At 35.0% G+C, this 25,328-nt stretch overlaps 1 protein-coding gene across 1 annotated transcript; it reads left to right on the forward strand.

The window, feature by feature from the left end:
* Positions 1–15,809: 15,809 nt before the first annotated feature.
* On the forward strand, positions 15,810–16,741 carry LOC102969515 (olfactory receptor 1C1-like). Its single transcript, XM_015542390.2, is given in 2 exon segments — positions 15,810–16,071; positions 16,074–16,741. Coding segments are annotated over 2 exon segments (930 nt in total).
* Positions 16,742–25,328: the final 8,587 nt, after the last annotated feature.

A 25,328-nucleotide genomic window follows, 5' to 3' on the forward strand; every position in this document is an offset into this window, starting at 1 on the left:
AGTTATAAAACTCAAAACCAAAAATCAAATAATCCAGTTAAAAATTGGGCAGAAGACATGAATAGACATTTTTCCAAAAGAAAACATCCAGGTAACTAACAGACATATGACAAGATGCTCAACATCACTCATCATCAGCGAAATAAAAATTAAAACCATGTAATATAATAATAAGTAGGGAACATTAATACCTCACTTACATCAATACACAAATTATCTTAAGCAAATCAATAATGAAACTATGGATTTGAAGGACACAAACTTTGTGACACTCAAAAATCCATGAAATAGATGTAACAGATATATTGAGAATGTTCCATTCTAACACAACAGAATACACATTCTTTGCAAGTAAATATGGAACATTCTCCAGAATAGATCACATATTAGGCCACAAAACAAGCTTCAACAACTACAGAAATACCAAAGTCATATCATACAACTTTTTTGAACCAAAACTATGAATCTAGAAGTCAACCACAAGAAAAATTCTGGAAAGATCACAAATATATGAATGCTTCCCGGAGAGCAGCCAGCACTGAGATCACTCTCCAGGGGCAAAGTAGCTGGTTGGTGCCATTTCTCTCCCTTGCTTCTCAACATTAACAACCTTCAGATAAGAAAAAAAAAGTACATAGAAATAAATTAAAATATAAAGAAAATAGTTCAAAATTTTAGGATGAAACAAAAGCATTTCCAAGAGGGAAGTTTATACCAAGAAAGGCTTGACTCCAGAGCAAGATAAATCTCAAATACGCAACCCAACCTTACGCCTATAAGAGCTAGAATAAGAACAACAAGCAAAGCATAAATCCAGTACATGGAAGAAAATAAAAAATAAAATAAAATAAAAGAAGAAATAAGTGATATAGAACTACAAAGGAATAGAACAAACCAATGAAACCAGGAGCTGGTTCTTTAAAAAAAATAAAATAAAATTGATAAACCTCTGGCCAAATGTATCAAAAAGAAAAGAGAAAGGACCCAAATAAATCAAATCTCAAATTAACAATGAGGAATAAAAACCACACCACAGAAATGCAAATAATTATAAGGGAATACTATGAAAAACCAAATGACAATACAGTGGATAACCTGGAAGAAATGGAAATATAAACTACCAACACTGAAACAGGAAAAAATAGGAAACTTTAACAGACCAATAATAAGCAAAGAAATTTAATCAGTAATCAAAAAATTCTCAATGAACAAAGGTACAGGGCCAGATGGCTTCACAGCAGAATTCTACCAAATATTTAAAGAAGAGTTAATACCTATTTTTGTCAAACTGTTCCAAAAATAGTTTCTATGAAGCCGACATTACTGTGAAATCCTCAACAAAATATTAGCAAACCAAATTCAACTGTACATTAAAAACAATCATTCATCACAATCAAGTGAGATTTATCTCTGGGTGTGTTTCAGTATTGGCAAATCAATCAAGGAGACATATCACATCATTAAGAGAAAGAATAAAAAGCATATGGCCATCTAAAGATTCAGTAAAAGCATTTGACAAAGTAAAACATCCACTCTTGAAAAAAACCCTCCAACAACATAGATTTAGAAAAACAAACAAACAAACAAAACATACCTCAACATAATAAAGACCATATATAAGAAAATCACAGATAATATCATCCTTAATGGGAACAACAGAGGGTTTTTGTTCCCCTAAAGTTAGGAAGAAGATAGGATGTCCACTCCCACTACTTATCCAAAATAATACCAGAAGCCTTAGCCACAGCAGTCAGACAACAAAAATAAATAAAACACATCCAAATCAGCAAGAAAGAAGTAAAATTTTACTATAGTCAGATGACATGATACTCTATGTAGAAAACTCAAAAGACTACACCAAAGAACAGCTAAAACCGTTAAATAAATTCAGTAAAGTCACAGGACACAAAATCAATGTACAGAAATCTGTTGCTTTTCTATACCACAACAATGAAGCAGTAGAAAGAAAAAAAATAAGAAAACAATTCCTCTTACATTTGCACCAAAAACAGTGGTGCACCTAGGAATAAACCTAACAAAAGAGATTAAAAAAAAAACCAACTATAGTCTAAAAACTATAACACATTGATGAAAGAAATTGAAGATGACACAAAGGAATGAAAAGACATTGCATAGCCATGAATTGGAAGAAGAAATATTGTTAAGATGTATATACTTCCCAAAGCAATGTACACATTTAATGCAATGCCCATCAAAATGCAAAGAAAATTTTTCACAGAAGTAGAACAAACAATCCTAAAATATGTATGGAACCACAATAGACTCTGGATAACCAAACCAATTTTATAAAAGAAAAGCAAAGCTGCAAACATCACAATTCAAGGCTTCATTTTACATTGCAAAGCCGAGTGACCAAAACAGTATGCATGGTACTGGGATATATATACACATTATATACATTCTATGTTCATTATATACTGTTACATATTTGGCAAAAAAATATACACACAGATCAATGGATCAGAAGAGAAAATCCAGAAATAAACCCATAACTATATGGTCAATTATTCATCCACAAACTGGGAAAGAATATCCAAAGGGAAAAGGACAATCTATTCCACAAATGGTCTTGCTAAAGTTGGACTGTAACTATCAAAAACACACTGGACCAATTTTTAACACCATACATACAAATGAATTCAAACTCCTTTAAATAATGTGAGACCCAAAACCATAAAATCTTTGAAAAGAGCACAGGCAGTAAGTTCTATGACATTGGTTATAGCAACATTTTTCTAGATAGATCCCCTGAGGCAAGGGAAACAGTAGCAACAATAAACTCTTGTGACTACATAAAATAAAAAAGCTTCTGCACAGCAAATGAAATAATCAACAAAATTTAAAAGCAACCTTTGTAATGAGAGAAGATATTTTTTTGCCAGTGATATAACTGATGAAGGGTTGCTATCAATAATATATAAATAACTTTAAAAGTCAAAACTGAGGGGCACCTGGGTGGCTCAGTTGGTTGAGCATCTGAGTGTTGATGACAGCTCAGTATATGACTACCAAATTCATGAGTTTGAGCCCCACATGGGGCTCTGTGTTGACAGCACAGAGCCTGCTTGTGATTCTCTGTCTCCCTCTCTCTCTATCCCCCTTTCTCTCTTTCACTTTCTCTCTCTTTCTCTCTCTCAAAAATAAATACATCCACAATGAAAAACAAATAATCCAATTACAAAATGGGCAGAAGAAGTGAACAGTCATTTCTCCACAGAAGACATCCAGATGGCCAACAGATACATGAAACGATGTTCAACATTATTCATCATTAGGGAAATGCAAATCAAAATTACAATGTGATGTCACTTCACACCTGTCAGAATGATTAAGACCAATAACACAAGAAACAACTGATGTTGCTAAGGATGTAGAGAAAAAAAGGAACCTTCTTACAAGATCAGTGGGAATGCAAACTAATGCAGCCACTCTGGAAAAGTCTGGAATTTCCTTAAAAAGTTAAAATAGACCTACATTTCTATCCAGTCATCACACACACACACACTCACACTATACACACACACACACACACACACACACACACATATGGCAAACTGATGGTTACTATAGTGGAGAGGAGATGAGTGGATGGGTGAAATAGATGATGAGAAGTAAGGGAGAATTAAGGAGTGCACTTGTTGTGATGTGCACTAGGTGATATAGGGAATTTCGGATTCACTATAATGTACTCCTGAAACTAATATAACACTCTATGTTTACTAATTGAAATTAGAATAAAAAGTTAAAAAAAAGAAACACAGCTTTATAATTACTGTGAAAAAAAGTAGTTCTGCAGAATATTAAGATAAACAATGAGATTCAGGCTAAAAGTTTTAAATTTTAATTTTATCTTGAAGGAAATTATAACACAAATGTATCACAAAGTGACTGAGAAATCAGAAAAGAAAATAAGAAAAAGCCTTTATGCATTAATACCTTAAATGTCACTTGTTTTTACTATTTTTTGAACAAGTGACTGTACCTTTTCATTTTTCCCTAAAATTATATAACTAGCCATGATCCCTCTCACTTCTAAGTGACAAATCACTTACTCTACAGTCCCTGAATTCTTATGTTAGTAATAGAAAAACAAAATAAATATGACCTAATTTTAACAACAACAACAAAAAAATAGGTGACAGATTTATATAGTTCTGACTGCTGCAGAGAATGTTCAAAGCAGTTTCCATGGAACAACTCATTTAATTTTCACAAAAGCTATGTGACGGAATGGATCTGTCAGATTGGCCTGGCTACTAACCCACAATCAGTGTTACATCAGGTCGTAGGTATGTTTTTGCTTAGGTTATATGTTCCTGATGATCTGGAATGGGGGTATAGGTCTCATCACCCTGGTCAGCCAGTGATTAAGACTATTACCTGGTCCCCTTCTGGAATATTGCTGTTCATCATGGTCCTTGAGTCAGACATACCTGGGTTTAAATGTTTCTTCTGTACGTTTTCAGTCGTTTATGTAAATCCTCTAATCTTCTGCATGCCATTTGTCTATAAAATGTAGCTCTGTGGCTTACTTTTTTTTTTAAGTATCAGAAATATATCCCTTGTGTAAGATAATGAAATACCATGTGTAGTACACAACAGCAAATGGCATAGTTCATTTAGGTTATAATTAATAAAAGGAATATTAATAAAATAAGTCTATAAGGTCATATAATAGTTGTTGATCCATTCAGTACAGGGCTATTTTATATATGATTTTATCTATCTATCATCTATCTATTTATCTATCTATCTATCTATGCATTTATTTAATTTAAATTCAAGTTTTTTACATACAGTGAGTCTTGATGTCAGGAATAGAACCCAGGGATTCATCTCTTACATATGATACCCTGTGCTCATCCTAACAAGAGCCCTCTTTAATGACCATCACCCATTTAGCACAAAACCCCTCCAGCAACACTCAGTTTGTTCTGTTTTTAAGAGTTTCTTATGGTTTGACTGCATCTGTTTTTACCTTATTTTTCTTTCCTTTCCCCTATGTTCGTCTGTTGAGTATCTAAAATCCCATATATGAGTGAAATCACATGATATAAATATGATTATAAAGTGCTTTAAGTTACAGAACATGGAGGTGGGGAAATTCATTCATGAACAGGAAGTGATCCAGTGAGCTCAAAGAGGAATTTGGCTTTTTAAATAAGTCTCAAAACATGAGTGGTATGTGATGATAAAAGACAATGGGGATCAAAACAAATGGTATAATAAAAATAAAACAACACTAGAGCTCATTTTATGCTTAATATATACCCATGTTATGTTTCAGAAATCTTAACAAATTGAAAACAATTAATTAAAATATGAGTGTCCATATGTTCTTGTAAAATAATCTATCATTTCCAGCTTATATATTATATTTTCTGGGATCCATAAATACTATTATGTTTTGCATAAAAACAATCTTGGAGAGGGGATTGGAGCTTGGTATTAGAAGCTATTGCAAAATATTCTTAAAGGCTGATGTAACATCTTACTATAAAGTAAAACTTTTGCATTTACAAATGAGGGGGGAGAAGCTTAAATGTGAGAAGATTTTTCTCAGTTTGATATATTTCACACAGTTTTTTTGTTTGATTTGGTTTAGTTTGGATTGGTTTTAAGATAGAGAGCACAAGTGGAGTAGAGGCACAGAGGAAGAGATAGAGATAGAGATGAGAGAGAGAATCTTTCTTTTTATTTTTTTAATGTTTATTTATTTTTGAGACAGAGAGAGACAAGAGCATGAACAGGGTATGGTCAGAGAGAGGGAGACACAGAATCTGAAGCAGGCTCCAAGCTCTGAGCCATCAGCTCGAACTCCTGGAGTGTGAGATCATGACCTGAGCCGAAGTCGGACGCTCAACCGACTGAGCCACCCAGGCGCCCCTGAATCTTAATCAGACTTTTGTGCTCAGCACAGAGCCCAATTCATGGCTTTATCCCACCACTGTGGGATTGTGACCTGAGCCAAAGTCAAGAATCAGACGCTCAACCAACTGAGCCACACAGAGACCTCTCACATAGTTTTTAAAATTCAAATTCATTTCGAAAATATTTTTAAATTGATGTCATTTAATATTAAAATTAAAACCAAATTTAATCCAAGTATTGCCCCCACTAACTCTACATTAATAATATCTATTACAAATATTTTGTTTGACAAGTCCTCTACCATTCTTTTATACTCAGCATCATGTTTTCCCTTGATTACTGTCTTGTCTTCCCTTGCTTCCCTTCCCCTCTGCCAATGCCTGCTTGGTTCATCTAAGCCAGGATTATGCCCTCAATCACAGTATTTCCTCTACATACACAGCCACATGCATTCTCTTGAACCAACAGTTTTATACTTCACTACCTTAAACAATTCTATATTTTGTATATGTGGAGCTCCACCCTAATGTGATAAATTCTTAAAATAAAATATTACCATATGATAATATATATTGAATACATGTTTAATATGTTATAATTCAACACTATAGAGTCTTAGAGTATGTGCTTATTATTCCAACATCCTTGCTCCATGGCTTGCGGCAAGGTAACGTTTGGAATTCCCTACAAATGTAGCTTTTGTGTTCTGCATTCATGTCCTTCTCCCTATGCAGTTTATAATTCTAATTCCTCACTACCAGACCCAGAACATATTCTCAGTTCCAATATCGACTGCCCCTTACAAACACACACACACACACACACGGACACACGCACACGCACACACACACACACACACACACACACACACACACACGAACATGCACATACATCTACTAGATAGAGATGAAGTCACACTGGTGTTTAGCCTGGACACTAAATTGTTAATACAGTCATCATGCCGTTTGTTCTTAGGTACAAGTTAAAGGAAAATCAAATTTTGCATTTCAGAGACTTGATTTTTTTTAATGTTTTCAAAGGTAATCAAGTATTATGTGGAGGGTTTTATGAGGTTTAACATACACTAATGGGCAGTGCATACAAACACAATCCACATTCAGTTAACCCATTCTGACATAGCTTCTCTAAATACTGTTCTCTGTTTTATGTTGTCTCAGCTCATCAATTGTAATGTCTAGGAATTCCTGGGACATACAGCTGAGCTCATACTACTTGTGGAAAGCCCCCACAGATATTTCCCCAACTGGAGCCAATATTGTGGCTGGACCAGTCCTTGTGATTCTTACAATGGTTATGTTTCAACAACTATGAGGGAACTTTGAAAAAACAAGACTTATTACAAGTCCTGGAGGGTACACAGCATACATGGGGTTCTGCAGCTAGATCATAATACACACACACACATACACGCACACGCGCAAAAGAGGATAAAATAATTATGCAAAATGATTTAGGGAAATCAGTGACTTCATCAAACATAATAACATCCATTTTACAGAAATCCCAGAAGAAGAGAGAGGAAAGGGGCAGAAAGTTTATTTGAAGAGATAGCTGAAAACTTCCCTAATCTGGGGAATAAAGTAGATTTCCAGATCCAGGAGACACAGGGAACCTGCATGAGAATCAACAAAAGCAGACCAAATCAAGACACATTGTAATTAAAATGACAAAATATAGTAATAAAGAAAAAAAAATGAAAGCAGCAAGATGAAATACATCCTTATCTTGCAAGGGAAAATGCATGAAGTTAGCAGAAAATTTTTCAACAGAAAGTTTTCAAGCCAAAAGGGAGTGTCATGACATATTCAAAGTGCTGGAAAAAATCTAGATCCAAGAATGAAGTATCCAGCAAGTCTATCATCCAGAATATAAGGACAGATAAAGAATTCCCCAGATGAACAAACACTAAATGAGTTTGTGATCATTAAACCAGCTCTGCAAGATATAATGCAAGGGAATCTTTGAGGTGAAAGGAGAGACCAAAAGTGAGAGTTTAAAGATAGGAAACACAAAAACAGTAAATGTGAATATTTGCACACACCCTAAAAATCAGTGAACTGACAAAAAAGGATATAAAATATAATAACATATACCTGAAATATAGAGAGGAGAAGGGGAAAGAATGTATTCAAATTTAAATAGCCATCAACTTAACATAGACTATATGTAGAAGTCATTATATACAAACCTAATGGTAACCAAGTATCCAGAACCACTAATAATATGGAAAGAATAAAGTGAAAGAAATCCAAATATACCACTAAAGAAAATCAGCACTACGTGAAACAGAGAAAGACAAGAAAGGATCAGAGAAAATGTTCAGAAACAACTGCAGAACAAATAATAAACTAACAATAAATACATATTTATCAATAATTAGTTTTCATGTAAATGAGCTAAATGCTTCAATCAATCAAAAGGCATATGGTGAAAGAACAAGTTAGAAAAAAAAAGACCCATCTATAATGTGCCCACAAAAGACTCATTTTAAACCTAAAAACAGCAGCAGATTGAAAGTGAGAGGATGGAGAAATATTTGCTATCCAAATGGAAGCCAAAAGAAAGCTGGAGTGGTTGGGGCACCTGGGTGACTCAGTTGGTCAAGCGTCCAACATCGGCTCAGGTCACGACTCACAGGTTGTGAGTGAACCCCACATCCGGCTCTCTGCTGACAGTGCAGAACCTGCTTCAGATCCTCTTCTCCCTCTCTCAGCCCTTCCCCTTTCTCTCTCAAAAACAAGAATTTTTTTTTAAAGCTGTAGTAGCAATAGTTATATCAGAAAAAAAAAAACACTAGATTTTAAAACAAAAACAGTAACAAAATTTGAAGAAGGATGCTGTAAAATTGTAAAGGGGACAATCTATCAAGAAACTATAACAACTGTAAATATTTGTGCATCCAACAAATCACCCAAATACATAAAACAGTTCATAACAAACATAAAGAAACTAACTAATAGTAATACAATAATAATAGGGAACTTTAACACCTCATTAACGTTAATGGACAGATTTCTAAACAGAACAAGGAAACAATTCTTCAAATGACACACTCAAACAAGTGGATTTAACAAATATATTCAGAACATTCCATCCTAAAACAGCATAGTACACACTGTTTTCAAACACACATTGGGTGTACTCCAGAATAGCGTCCACATTAGGATACAAACAAGTTTTATCAAACTTGATTCAAAAAGATCAAAGTCATACCATGCATTTTAACTGACCACAATGATATGAAACTGGAAGTGAACCACAAGAAAAATTCTGGAAATACCACAAAAATATAGAGATTAAATAACATGCTACTAAACAATCAATGGACAACCAGGAAATCAAATAAGAATTTTTTTTAAGTACATGGAAAAAATCATGAAAACATAGCAGTCCAAAACATTTGGGGTGAAGCAAAAGGAGTGTTAATTGGGAAGTGTGTAGCAATACAGGCCTACCCCAAGAAGCAAGAATAATCTCAAATAAACAACTTAACCTTACACAGGGACTAGAAAAATAAAAAATAACAAAACGTATATTCAGCAGAAGGAAATAAATAATAAAATTTAACCAGAAATACATGATATAGAGGGATGCCTGGGTGGCTCAGTCCATTAACCATCTGACTTGGCTCAGATCATGATCTCATGGTTCAAGGGTTCAAGCCTTTCATCAGGCTCTGTGTTTCCAGCTCAGAGGCTGGAGCCTGCTTCACATTCTGTGTCTCCCTCTCACTCTGTCCCTTCCCCACTCATGCTCTTTCTAGCTCTCTCAAACATAAATAAACGTTAAAACAGTTAAAAAATAAATGACATAGAAACTTAAAAAAAAAAAAAAACAAAAAATACATAGTACACATCGAATAAATAAGATGATTCTTTGAAATGAAATCAATAAAATTGATAAATCTCTAGCCAGACTTATCCGAAAAAATGAAAAACAATGTTCATATAAAAAATCATAAATGAGAGAGGAAAAATAACAAATAACACCACAGAAATACAAACAATTATAAGTGAATATTATGAAAAAGTATGTGCCAACCAATTGGACCACCTGGAATAAATGGATAAATTCCTAGAAACATGAAATGCCAAAACTGAAACTGTCAGAAATAGAAAATTTGAACATATCAATAACCACTAAATAAATTGAACCAGTAATCAAAAAAACCTGAACAATCAAAAGTCCAGGGCCAGATGGCTTCACAGGTGAATTCTACCAAACATTTAAAGAAAAATTAATACCAATTATTCTCAAAAAATATTGTAAAAAAATAGAAGAAAAAGGAAAACTTCCAAATTTGTTCTATGAAGCCAGCATTACTGTAATATCAAAACTGAATAAACACACCACTAAAAAGAGAACAGGAAAATATCCCAGATAAGCATAGATGCAAAAATTCTAATCAAATACTAGCAAACCAAATTCAATAATATATTAAAACAACAACAACAACAACAACAACAACAACAACAACATTCAATCCCATCAAGTGAAATTTATTCTTGGGTTGCAATCTTTGCAAATCAATCAATGTGATACAGCACGTCAATAACAGAAAGAATAAGATCCATATGATCATTTCAATATGTCAAAAAAGAAAACAAAACAAAATAATAAATGAAGACCCCTCCAAAAACTTTCAGTTTATGTGGTTCACCATTATCAGAGATCCTAAGGGGGATCCTGTGAGACAAAGTACCAGAGACATCATTACAAGCATAAAACATACAGACATCACAATGACTCTAAACCCGTATCTTTCTATAATAACACTGAATGTAAATGGATTAAATGCGCCAACCAAAAGACATAGGGTATCAGAATGGATAAAAAAAACAAGACCCATCTATTTGCTGTCTACAAGAGACTCATTTTAGATCTGAGGACACCTTTAGATTGAGAGTGAGGGGATGGAGAACTATTTATCATGCTACTGGAAGCCAAAAGAAAGCTGGAGTAGCCATACTTATATCAGACAAACTAGACTTTAAATTAAAGGCTGTAACAAGAGATGAAGAAGGGCATTATAGAATAATTACAGGGTCTATCCATCAGGAAGAGCTAACAATTATAAATGTCTATGCGCCGAATACCGGAGCCCCCAAATATATAAAACAATTACTCATAAACATAAGCAACCTTATTGATAACAATGTGGTAATTGCAGGGGACTTTAACACCCCACTTACAGAAATGGATAGATCATCTAGACACACGGTCAATAAAGAAACAAGGGCCCTGAATGATACATTGGATCAGATGGACTTGACAGACATATTTAGAACTCTGCATCCCAAAGCAACAGAATATACTTTCTTCTCGAGTGCACATGGAACATTCTCCAAGATAGATCATATACTGGGTCACAAAACAGCCCTTCATAAGTTTACAAGAATTGAAATTATACCATGCATACTTTCAGACCACAATGCTATGAAGCTTGAAATCAACCACAGGAAAAAGTCTGGAAAACCTCCAAAAGCATGGAGGTTAAAGAACACCCTACTAACGAATGAGTGGGTCAACCAGGCAATTAGAGAAGAAATTTAAAAATATATGGAAACAAATGAAAATGAAAATACAACAATCCAAACGCTTTGGGATGCAGCGAAGGCAGTCCTGAGAGGAAAATACATTGCAATCCAGGCCTATCTCAAGAAACAAGAAAAATCCCGAATACAAAATCTAACAGCACACCTAAAGGAAATAGAAGCAGAACAGCAAAGGCAGCCTAAACCCAGCAGAAGAAGAGAAATAATAAAGATCAGAGCAGAAATAAACAATATAGAATCTAAAAAAACGGTAGAGCAGATCAACAAAACCAAGAGTTGGTTTTTTGAAAAAATAAACAAAATTGACCAACCTCTAGCCAGGCTTCTCAAAAAGAAAAGGGAGATGACCCAAATAGATAAAATCATGAATGAAAATGGAATTATTACAACCAATCCCTCAGAGATACAAACAATTATCAGGGAATACTATGAAAAATTATCTGCCAACAAACTGGACAAACTGGAAGAAATGGACAAATTCCTAAACACCCACACTCTTCCAAAACTCAAGCAGGAGGAAATAGAAAGCTTGAACAGACCCATAACCAGCGAAGAAATTGAATCGGTTATCAAAAATCTCCCAACAAATAAGAGTCCAGGACCAGATGGCTTCCCAGGGGAGTTCTACCAGACGTTTAAAGCAGAGATAATACCTGTCCTTCTCAAGCTATTCCAAGAAATAGAAAGGGAAGGAAAACTTCCAGACTCATTCTATGAAGTCAGCATTACTTTGATTCCTAACCAGACAGAGACCCAGTAAAAAAAGAGAACTACAGGCCAATATCCCTGATGAATATGGATGCAAAAATTCTCAATAAGATACTAGCAAATCGAATTCAACGGCATATAAAAAGCATTATTCACCATGATCAAGTGGGATTCATTCCTGGGATGCAGGGCTGGTTCAACATTTGCAAATCAATCAACGTGATACATCACATTAACAAAAAAAAAAAAAGAGAAGAACCATATGATCCTGTCAATCGATGCAGAAAAGGCCTTTGACAAAATCCAGCACCATTTCTTAATGAAAACCCTTGAGAAAGTCGGGTTAGAAGGAACATACTTAAAGATCATAAAAGCCATTTATGAAAAGCCCACAGCTAACATCATCCTCAACGGGGAAAAACTGAGAGCTTTTTCCCTGAGATCAGGAACACGACAGGGATGCCCACTCTCACTGCTGTTGTGTAACATAGTGCTGGAAGTTCTAGCATCAACAATCAGACAACAAAAGGAAATCAAAGGCATCCAAATTGGCAAAGATGAAGTCAAGCTTTCGCTTTTTGCAGATGACGTGATACTATACATGGAAAATCCGAGACTCCACCAGAAGTCTGCTAGAACTGATACATGAATTCAGCAAGGTTGCAGGATACAAAATCAATGTACAGAAGTCAGTTGCTTGCAATGAAGCAACAGAAAGACAAATAAAGAAATTGATCCCATTCACAATTGCACCAAGAAGCATAAAATACCTAGGAATAAATCTAACCAAAGATGTAAAAGATCTGTATGCTGAAAACTATAGAAAGCTTATGAAGGTAATTGAAGAAGATATAAAGAAATGGAAAGACATTCCCTGCTCATGGATTGGAAGAATAAATATTGTCAAAGTGTCAATACTACCCAAAGCTATCTACACATTCAATGCAGTCCCAATCAAAATTGCACCAGCATTCTTCTCGAAACTAGAACAAGCAATCCTAAAATTCATATGGAACCACAGAAGGCCCCGAATAGCCAAAGTAATTTTGAAGAAGAAGACCAAAGCAGGAGGCATCACAATCCCAGACTTTAGCCTCTACTACAAAGCTGTCATCATCAAGACAGCATGGTATTGGCACAAAAACAGACACATAGACCAATGGAATAGAATAGAAACCCCAGAAATAGACCCACAAACGTATGGCCAACTCATCTTTGACAAAGCAGGAAAGAACATCCAATGGAAAAAAGACAGTCTCTTTAACAAATGGTGCTGGGAGAACTGGACAGCAACATGCAGAAGGTTGAAACTAGACCACTTTCTCACACCATTCACAAAATAAACTCAAAATGGATAAAGGACCTGAATGTGAGACAGGAAACCATCAAAACCCTAGAGGAGAAAGCAGGAAAAGACCTCTCTGACCTCAGCCATAGCAATCTCTTACTCGACACATCCCCAAAGGCAAGGGAATTAAAAGCAAAAGTGAATTACTGGGACCTTATGAAGATAAAAAGCTTCTGCACAGCAAAGGAAACAACCAACAAAACTAAAAGGTAACCAACGGAATGGGAAAAGATATTTGCAAATGACCTATCGGACAAAGGGCTAGTATCCAAAATCTATAAAGAGCTCACCAAACTCCACACCCGAAAAACAAATAACCCAGTGAAGAAATGGGCAGAAAACATGAATAGACACTTCTCTAAAGAAGACATCCAGATAGCCAACAGGCACATGAAAAGATGTTCAACGTTGCTCCTTATCAGGGAAATACAAATCAAAACCACACTCAGATATCACCTCACGCCAGTCAGAGTGGCCAAAATGAACAAATCAGGAGACTATAGATGCTGGAGAGGATGTGGAGAAACGGGAACCCTCTTGCACTGTTGGTGGGAATGCAAACTGGTGCAGACACTCTGGAAAGCAGTGTGGAGGTTCCTCAGAAAATTAAAAATAGACCTACCCTATGACCCAGCAATAGCACTGCTAGGAATTTATCCAAGGGATACAGGAGTACTGATGCATAGGGGCACTTGTACCCCAATGTTTATAGCAGCACTCTCAACAATAGCCAAATTATGGAAAGAGCCTAAATGTCCATCAACTGATGAATGGATAAAGAAATTGTGGTTTATATACACAATGGAATACTACGTGGCAATGAGAAAAAATGAAATATGGTCTTTTGTAGCAACGTGAATGGAACTGGAGAGTGTGATGCTAAGTGAAATAAGCCATACAGAGAAAGACAGATACCATATGGTTTCACTCTTATGTGGATCCTGAGAAACGTAACAGAAACCCATGGGGGAGGGGAAGGAAAAAAAAAAAAAAAGAGGTTAGAGTGGGAGAGAGCCAAAGTATAAGAGACTGTTAAAAACTGAGAACAAACTGAGGGTTGATGGGGGGTGGGAGGGAGGGGAGGGTGGGTGATGGGTATTGAGGAGTGCACCTTTTGGGATGAGTACTGGGTGTTGTATGGAAACCAGTTTGACAATAAATTTCATGAAAAAAATAAAAAAAATTAAAACTAATATTTATAAAAATAAGGGAGAAACCAACTCACAAAAAAATATAAAACCAACTCACATTAGAAGATGAATTTGGGGGGTGTCTGGGTGGGTCAGTCGGTTGAGCGCCCAACTTCATCTCAGGTCATGATCTCACGGTTCATGGGTTTGAGTCCTGTATTGTTCTCTGTGCTGACAGCTCAGAGCATGGAGCCTACTTTGGATTCTGTGTCTCCCTCCCTCTCTCTCTCTGCCCCTTCCTCACTTGCACTCTCTCTCTCTCTCAAAGCAAAATAAACATTAAAAAAAAAAAGATGTATTTGGAACTTTGTATAGTCTCCAGTGTGCTGACCTCAAGGGAGAAAATGGTGTCCTGGTTCAAGATCTGTCCCCTGATATTATATAAATAAATATACTTTAATAAGTAAATACTCCCACAGTGATACAATATAATTATCTATAGAGAGAAACATGTTTATCTGTATCTCATTACTCTCTGTTTTTTCACCCTTGAGTAGGAATCTAAATGAATCTAAATGAATGCTCAGGCCTATGGATATATAGTGGGGAGGAAAATTGTTGATTGGCAAAAGTCTTAAGGAGGAAGGTATGTATTGATAATTTTCAAAGATTTTTGCAGGGATATCTGGGTGGTTGAGTCTGTTTAAGTGTCCAACTCTTGATTTTGGCTCAGGTCAAAATCAAGCCCTGCTTTAGGCTCTGTGCAGACAGCCTGGGACTGCCTGGGATTCTCTCTCTCCCTCTCTCTCTGCCCCTCCCCCATTTGCATACTCTGTCTCTCAAAATAAATAAATAAATAAACATTTTTAAAAAAAGAAGATATTATGCAGAAAATTTGCATTTTTGTTTGAAGGAAAAAAACATTCTTTCTTGAAAAAAGTTTAGATTGTTATGCCCAACATGTCTATGTGAATATATAGACAATGTTGTAAACACAAGATATAATTGGTGAGCACAAAGAATTTGAATGGTACTTTATTACACACACACACACACACATGCACACACACAAACATGCACACACATGTGTGTGAGATAGTTAACATTTCTAGTCTTTACAATTTAGTATTTTCCTTTCCTAGATTTGTTGGGAAGATGGAAACAGGAAATCTAACAATTATCAAGGATTTTGTCCTTCTGGGACTTTCTGGATCAGCAGAGCAGCAACATTTCCTATCTGTGCTCTTCCTATGTATGTACTTAATCACTATATCAGGCAATATGCTCATCATCTTGGTTGTGGGCTTTGACTTTCACCTCCATTTACCCATGTATTTCTTCCTTAGTAACTTGGCCTTTGTTGATATCTGTTTTACCTCAACTACTATCCCCCAAATGATAGTGAACATCGTGACTGATACACAATCTCTTTCATAGGATGCCTCAGCCAGCTTTTCTTCTTCATTTCTTTTGTGAATATGGACAGCCTTCTTCTCTGTGTGATGGCATACGATAGGTATGTGGCAATTTGCCGCCCTTTACATTATACTGCAATTATGAATCTGCCCTTTTGTGTCCAGCTAGTGGCTGGGCTCTGGATTGTCACTTATCTCCATGCCCTCTTACACACTCTCTTAATTTCACATCTGTACTTCTGTGCTTCCAATATCATCCACCATTTCTTCTGTGATCTCAACCCTCTCTTGAAGCTCTCTTGCTCTGATATATCCCTCAATGTGATGGTTATTTTTATAGTGGGAGGTCTATTTGCTCTCACTCCCCTTATCTGCATCCTCATATCTTATGGACTGATCTTCTCCACGATCCTGAAGATCACATCTACTCAGGGGAAACAGAAAGCTTTCTCCACCTGTGGCTGCCACCTATCAGTGGTGGTGTTGTTCTATGGCACAGCCAGTGCTGTCTATTTCACCCCCTCCTCCTCTGTTACCCCTGAGAGTGACACCTTGTTAGCCATCATGTATACAGTGGTGACTCCAATGGTAAATCCTTTCATCTACAGTCTAAGGAACAACGACATGAAGAGAACACTTCAGAAAATGCTTTGTAAGGATTTACACTTTTAGCAGCAATCATGAATACCTAATGGCTGAATTAGACATCATGAATATGGTAATAAAATGTGCATTCATGGGTGATCATAGTAACAGTAATAAAAGCAAATGACAGCTAATAAATGTCTCTGTCATGCTGGAAATGATGATAAATGCTTTATATAGATTATCACATATAATCCTCAGAGTATAAAAATTAGATAAAATTATAAATCCATCTTTCAGATATGGAAAATGAATTTCAGGGAAGTTATATAGTGTGTGTATTGCCCTACTTTGTGAGTAAGGAATCTCTGGCTCCAGTACAAATATATTCTTGTGAAAATTATCAGTCTCTGTGATAAATTTCACAAATATCATAGATTAAGATAAACCATTCTGAACTTGAAATTTTATGAGTCCAAATTTAAATAAGTAGGCATGGACACAAATACTAGCTTCATAGTAAAGTGGAATGGTAAGGTCCTTGGATTCCTAATTTATAATGCAAAGTAAGGAATGCACATTCACATTAAAAATAAAACAAACAAAGCTGGAGTGATGACTTGTAACCTTCACTTTTATCTAATAAGAAAGAATAGTTGTTTCATATTTGTGTAGTAAAATATTATCTTTCCCAAAGGTTATCTCAATCCCTTACAACAGTTTTAGGTGTAGAAAGTTGCTTAGGGTTATAATTTTGCATACAGAATACTATTAGGGTTGGTGATGTCTGTTTTAGGATTTCAAATATCATACAGGTAAATTCTGGACTGGTTACCTTTACCACGTTGAGCCATCAGATATTACATTACCAATAGTTATTTTTCCAGGAATAAATAATATTACACTCTTTATTCTACAATTTTTATTAGTTGTTAGTTTTCTTCTCTTTATTAATTTGTGTTTCATCAGTGTTCAATCCTTAAATCAATTGTTGCAGACTCAGAGTAAAGGTCTAAACATTTAGCAGTTTCCCACAACCAAAATAGTGACCTAATCCAAGTTACTTGAATTCTTTCTTTTGCAAATATCTAAATAGCCAGCTGAGATGGAACAGCTATGTAATGGAAAATTCTATATCCTTTCACCATAAACACCTTGCAAGACTTTACCTGTCTGATGATGAGCTTCAGCAAAATCATGACACAAATGGCAGCACATAGGAGGGATCAATAAGGAAGAGGGAAATGATAGTGATTGGGGAGGGGGGGTGGAAGTAGATATGCAGCAGTCTACACCATATATCATGAATCTTTCTTAGACCAGATCAGAAATTTAAAAGTTGGGGACTCCTGGGTGGCTCAGTCAATTGAGTATCTGACTCATGATTTTGACTCAGATCATGATATCACAGTCCATGAGTTTGAGCCCTGTATTGCTCTCTGTGTTGACAACAAAAAGCCTGCTTGGGATTCTCTCCCTCCCTCTCTCTCTGTTGCTCCCTTCCTCACATATGCTCTCTCTCTCAAAGTAAATAAATAAGCATAGAAAAAACAAGGAAATATATAGGTAAATTTGCACAAAAGTGTAACTTGGTAGCATGAACTGGGTGTTTTATAATGCATTTGGTATCCTTCAAACTTGCCATAGAAACCATAATTCCACTTACCCACTAGGATAAATAAAGTGAACTCATGAGAAATAAAAATTTTACTATCATATTTCAGTAGTTTAAAGGATATAGGTGATTGCAAGACACAAGAAAAGCATAAAGCCTCATAAAATGGGTGCAGCTCACCAGTCCTTCTTTATCCTGTTAAGATGGACTATGAGCATGATATATGTTTCCATTTGTTTGTATTATCTTCAATTTTCTTCATCAATGTCTTATGTCCTCAGAGTACAGGTCTTTCATGTCTTTGGCTAAATTTAGTCTTAGGTATTTTATTCTTATTGATGTCAAGAGGATAATTTTCTTAATTTCTCTTCAGGCTCCTTTTTATTTATATATAGAAAAGCAACAGATATATATATATATATATATATATATATATATATATATATATATGTGTGTGTGTGTGTAGGCTGCAACTTTACTGAATTCATTTGCCAGTTCTATAGTGCTTGGGGGATTCTTTAGGGCTTTTTATGTACTGTCATGTGATCTGTAAATAGGTAGGTTTTACTTTTTCTTTACACATTTGGCTGTGATTTATTTATTTATTTATTTAGTCTGATTGCTGCAGCCAGGATTTCCAGTGCTATGTTGAAGAAAACTGCTGAGAATGGACATCCTTGCATTGTTTCTGATCTTAGAGGAAAGCTTTCAGTTGTTCCCCATTAAATATGATGTTAGCTGTTGGTGAGGATATGAAGAAAAGGGAATACTTGTGTACTATTAGTAAAAATGTAAATTGATTCAGCCACTATGGAAAACAGTATGGAAGTTCCTCCGAATATTAGGAAAAAAAGAAATACCATATGATCCAGTAATTTCACTGCTGAGTATTCACCCGAGAAAGCCAAAACACTAATTCAAAAAGATATTTGCATGCTATGTTTATTGCAACATTGTTTTATTATGTTTATTACAGACAAGATAGGGAAACAACCTAAATGTCCATCAATATGTGATTGGACAGAGAAAATATGATATATATACACAATAGAATATTACTCATTGATAAAAGAGCATAAAATCTTGTCATTCACAACATTGATGAACATAGAACGTCTCGTGTTAAGTGAAATTAGTTAGACACAAAGACAATCACCATATGTTTTTACTCATAATTGGGATATAAACAACGAAACAAAACAAAGGCAAACAAAAATAGAAACAGGCATGCACAGAGAACAAACTGGTGTTTGCCAGAGGGGTGGATGAGCAAAATATCTGAAAGGGATTAAGCAGTACAATCCCCTTTTATAAAATATGTAAGTCATGGGGATGAAAGGTATAGCATAGGGAATAGAGTTAATAATATTGTAATAATTTTGTATGGTGACAGATGGAAACTACACTTACCATGGTGAGCATTGTGTAATATATAGATTACACACAATGTTCACTGTTGTATCCCTGAAACTCATGTATATTAACTCTACTTCAAATTTTAAAAAAATATAAAGAAAGAAGGAAAGAAAGAAAGAAAGAAAGAAAGAAAGAAAGAAGAAAACCATGCCATGACCTACATGTAACATATGATGTTTCCAAATCATACTTGATGGATATTACCTTGCACAAAAGGAGGTACTTAGATCAAGAAACTGCTCCACTCAGTATAAAATGACTATATAATTGGTACCTATGTTTCAGCATCCTTGCCTACTTACCCATTAATTCTAAATTTATTTACCATAAGCAATCCAGAGAAGTGGGATATATCCTCCTAAACACATTCCATAAGTAACACTTTTAGTTCCCTTTCTGCTAGAAATTACTGTCAGAAGATCTCATTAGATCTCATTAATTACAAAAAAAAAAGAAGATTTGATCTGGTTATTTCTTTTTACATGTGTCATTAGAAGAGGAAAGATTAGGCACAGACTTACCTGCTAACATTTCCTTCCCAGCCCCTCATAAGATTGGGCACATGAGGAACCATAGATGTCACAGATAATTGTTTGAGTGGTTGTTTTACTATAGGATGTGAATATAGATACCCCAGAACATTTAAGAGTGACAAGGAAGTTTTGATAAAAAAAATAAATAAATTGTTCCTTTTTCCCTAATCTCTTAGTTTTTATTCTCTATACTGCTACCACTGTACTGCTATAATTTATATAAAAAAGAGAAGACTTTGAATATAAACTAAACAAACCATATACCACTTAAAAATGAGTTAAGTTTTATCCCTTGAACTTTCATCTCGTTTTGTAACAATTAAACAAAACATGCTTAATAAAGAAATAGAGAAATATGAAAAATTCAAGTTTTGGAAGGATAGCTATAAAAACACTCAAGAACAGAATAAATGTAAAAGCTAATTAATTAAAGCAAATGCAAATACCATGTGAAAATATTAAGAAAAGGTTACACTATAAATGTGTTCAGTGTTCAGTGCTTTTATTAACTTATATTTCACAAAGAAGAAAGAGCCAATTATATCATATTTTTTATAAAATGTTGAAATAGTTATAAATTCTATTGATAAATTAAGAAAATGATCTGCAATACATATACATCTAAAGAGGAAGCAAGGAACTATAACCTATTTCAGAAGTACCCTCATTGTGGGATCTAGCATAATTTATCTGTTTTTAAAAATTTTGTGTTCTAATAGGCCCAAGCTTCTAAGAGTTTTTTTTTTAGAAAATTTCATTGCAAAGAAATATAAAAAATTTCTCTCTGTCTCTCTATCTGCCTTTCAATATATAATCCAATGATGTTCATATAACTTATTTTTATAATAAAATTAAAGAATGTTTCAAGTGTTCTTAATATTTATCAAAATGGATAAAAGACAATATTCCAAGGTTTTTAATGTAGATATAAAAATGATAGTGTAAATCCTATATGTGGACTTGAAAAATGCATATCACATATTGTTTTGTGAAAGAAAATAGTGCACTAAAGAGCATGTAAGGATTCATATCATCCTTGTAAAATATGTATGTGCTCACACATTTATCTATATTTGTATGTTAGAAAAATATAAAATATATAATGCAAAATATAATAAAGTAATTAACTCTGGTTATTGGGATCATCAGCAATTTTTACAATTTTCTTCTTCATTTCGTTTGACTTCAGACTGGACTGTTGTTTTTTTTTCTTTATATACCATAAAATCATCTTTCTTTTTTTTAATTTTTTTAACGTTTTATTTATTTTTGAGACAGGGGGAGACAGAGCACGAACAGGGGAAGGTCAGAGAGAGGGAGACACAGAATCTGAAACAGGCTCCAGGCTCTGAGCTGTCAGCACAGAGCCCCACGGGGGGCTCGAACTCACAGACTGCGAGATCATGAACTGAGCTGAAGTCGGCCACTTAACCGACTGAGCCACCCAGGCGCCCCTAAAATCATCTCTTTTCTAATATTATTTTCCATCCACTCTTTTGTAGAAAGCATCTTCTTCATTCACACAGAATAGCTTCTAGATCTTGGAATCTGTCATTATGCATTAGGCTTTTCTGGCTATCATATACTTTCTCTCCTTATAATTCAGTAAAAACAACCTTACCTTCCTGTATTTCACCCTCCAAAATTAAAGTTTTCCATCCACCAGTAAAATGCCTTTGATTGCCATGTTTCTTTACATCTATTGCCTTCTGTATTAATACTCATCACAGAATTTTTCACACTAGTTCTAGATATTTTGTCTCATCTTCATATGTTCATGGCCTGGAATTTTAAGTCTTTGGTCATAATTTTGTATTTAAAAAATTTCCTTGTTGTAAACATTATTGATTTGGTTTTCCTTTTTTTTTTTTTTTTTGGTAGGCCTCCTAACAATAAAGTTTCAAGCCCTTTGTTACATAACTGTTTTTTCTTCACAACTAAGTAAATATAAGTTATGGAAAGACCATTACCCATATCTATAGAGATGCATTTCAGCTGGTATTGTGTTCAGTAGGATGTCCGTATACCCCAGTGACTTTTACCAACATACTTAGCAAATAATCCATGATATAGCAATATTGTTGCTTCAATTATTATGGGAAGAAAAGGTGTTGGTAAAGTTACTTATTAGCACAGGAAAAATTTGTAACTAGAGAATAGAATTTGTTACATTGTGTCATGTTTCAGGCAATATTTTAATATCACAGAAGTGAAATATATGTGTAAAATTACATTAACATTCTATTAATCCAAATAGCATCCATTTGGGCAGAGCAGTGTGGATCTGATTCTAGATATTTCTGTATGCAAAAAGTGTGATATCACACTGATTTGTTAAATCAAATAAATCTGGTGGTGTCTGGGTGGCTCAATTGGTTGAGCATCCAAGTCTTGACCTTAACTCAGCCACTAAGAGTGGGGAACTTGCTGGGGATTCTCTCTCTCTCCCGCTCCCTCTGATCCTCCACCTCACTGTCTCTCAAAATAAAAAAATAAATAAATAAACAAACTAAAAAAAATAAATCTGATGGTGAATAGCACTCAATGTTTCTGCCAGTATGGTGAATAATCAATTTGCAGTCATAATCGGGAGTCTTTGTTCTTTCTTAGTGTCTAATGCACCCTGGGTGTAAACAAAATCTTTGCTTTATGATACCATTATGTATTTTTATATTTGCCACATTTTATGGTTCTCCAATCACGGTGATCTGTGCCAAGGCCAGGAAAGTCTCCTCCCTCAGACATGTGTAAAATCACCCAACTCCTTTTCAGGTTGTTCCAGAGCACAGGTGGATATTCATTATCATTGGGTCAGAAATATTTTTCTACTCCCTCAACATCTGAGGGGCTTTACTTCTTTGGTTAAATACTGTATGTATATTTTACATAAAGAAGAGTGCACATATTTTATGAATACAGCTGAACATATTTTTACAAACTTCACACACCCATTTTATCAGCATCTAGAATACGTAGAACAAATCACACCCCAGAACCTCCTTTACAACTCAACACTGAACATAAGTGTTATCCTGACTTCTGAAAACATCCTGTTTTAAATATTTACAGAAGATGAATGACATTTTACAGGGTACATCCTGTATGTCCAGTTTCTTGTGCTTAATATCGTCTCTGAGATTCACATCTGTTGTTGGATATAGTTACAAAATTTCCATTCCAGGTGTGATTTATAGGATCTAGTTGTTTGAATATGCAAAATGTTTTAACAGTTAAAGACATTTTGAGAGTGTGTAGATGATGATAGATAGATGATAGATAGATAGATAGATAGAATATTTCTCCTCTAATCAATTTTAAACATCCTATAGATCAAATGTGGCACATTGATAATGAAATACTGACTTTCATTCAGTGTTTTAATTTTCTATTATTGCACATACAGATTACCACAAGCCTAATAGCTTAAAAGCACGAATTGCACGTTTTTATAGGTCAGACTTACTGAAATAAAATTATGGTGTCTCAGGGCTATGTTATCGTCTCAAATCTTTAGGGAAAAATCTGTTTCCTTGCATTTTCCAGCTTCTAGAGGTTTCCCACATTCCTTGAATCATGGGCCCCCTTACTTTATCTTTAAAAGTCAACATTGCCCAGTAAGGTTCATCTCATCGGGCCATCTTTCTGATTTTCTGACTACAGTTGAGAAAGGCTCTCATTTTTTTTTTTAAATATTTTTTTAACATTTATTTATTTTTGAGACAGAGAGAGACAGAGCATGAACGGGGGAGGGTCAGAGAGAGAGGGAGACACAGAATCAGAAGCAGGCTCCAGGCTCTGGGCCATCATCAGCCCAGAGCCCGACGCGGGGCTCGAACTCACGGACCGTGAGATCGTGACCTGAGCTGAAGTCGGACGCTTAACCGACTGAGCCACCCAGGTGCCCCGAGGCTCTCATTTTTTAAGATTTTATGTGATTACATTGAGCCCAGCTGGATTATCTAGGATATTCTCTCCATATCAAGGTCTATAAATTTAATTCTATCACCAATGTCCTTTTTTTTCCATATAAATAACATATTCATATATTCTGGGTACAAACATGGACTTTTGAGTATCCATGAATTGCCATTATATGACGGATTCCCAATGTTTTATTTTTTTTAACTTTAATGTTTATTTATTTTTGAGAGAGACAGAGAGAGAGACAGAGTATGAACGGGACAGGGGCAGAGAGAGGGAGACACAGAATCCAAAACAGGTATCAGGCTTCGAGTTGCCAGCACATAGCCTGACATGGGTTTCAAACCCACGAACCACGAGATCATGACCTGAGTCGAAGTCAGACGCTTAACCAATTGAGCCACCCAGGCCTCCCATCAATGTTCTTATCTCTAAGAAAACTACACTTTACATGAAAATTCCCAAATATTCCTATATATATATATACATATATATAATCATATTATATATTGTACATCTGGCATTTGTATAATACAAATCAATGACTTGAAAATGAGACAGATACACAAATCATTTTTCTAAGAAATCAATATATATTTACTGTCATTGAAACTTTTCTCTGCATATTTCACAAATTCAGTATTTTTTTTCTTCTGAAAATAGTTATTTATGATGAAAAATACCTATGTGTACAGAATTAGAACTATTAAATACAATTTATTATAATCCATTGCCAGGAGAATGAATTATGAAGAAACTCAATGCAAATACAGAACCAGTTTTTGGAGACTCAGAATAATGATGATTAAACTCAGTCCATCAATATATCTTAAATATTTTTTTTACTTCAATATCAAGTAACATACAATTTATTTCAATAAGGTTCCTTCACGCTGGCCAATATCTTTAAAAATGACAGAAGTACCTCAGGGCACCTGAGTGGCTCAGTCAGTTAAGCATCCGACTTGGGTGCAGGTCATGATCTTACTCCTCATGAGTTTGAGCCCCGCATTGGGCTCTGTGCTGACAGCTTGGAGCCTGGAGCTTGCTTCAGATTCTGTGTCTTCCTCTCTCCCTCTCCCTTCCCCACTCACCTTCTCTCTCTCAAAAATAAATAAGCGTTAAATTATTTATTTATTTATTTATATTTTTTTAAATTTTTTAATGTTTGTTTATTTTTGAGAGAGAG

This window comes from Panthera tigris, chromosome A1 (genome assembly GCF_018350195.1).
Source record: "Panthera tigris isolate Pti1 chromosome A1, P.tigris_Pti1_mat1.1, whole genome shotgun sequence".
Classification (NCBI taxonomy): domain Eukaryota; kingdom Metazoa; phylum Chordata; class Mammalia; order Carnivora; family Felidae; genus Panthera; species Panthera tigris.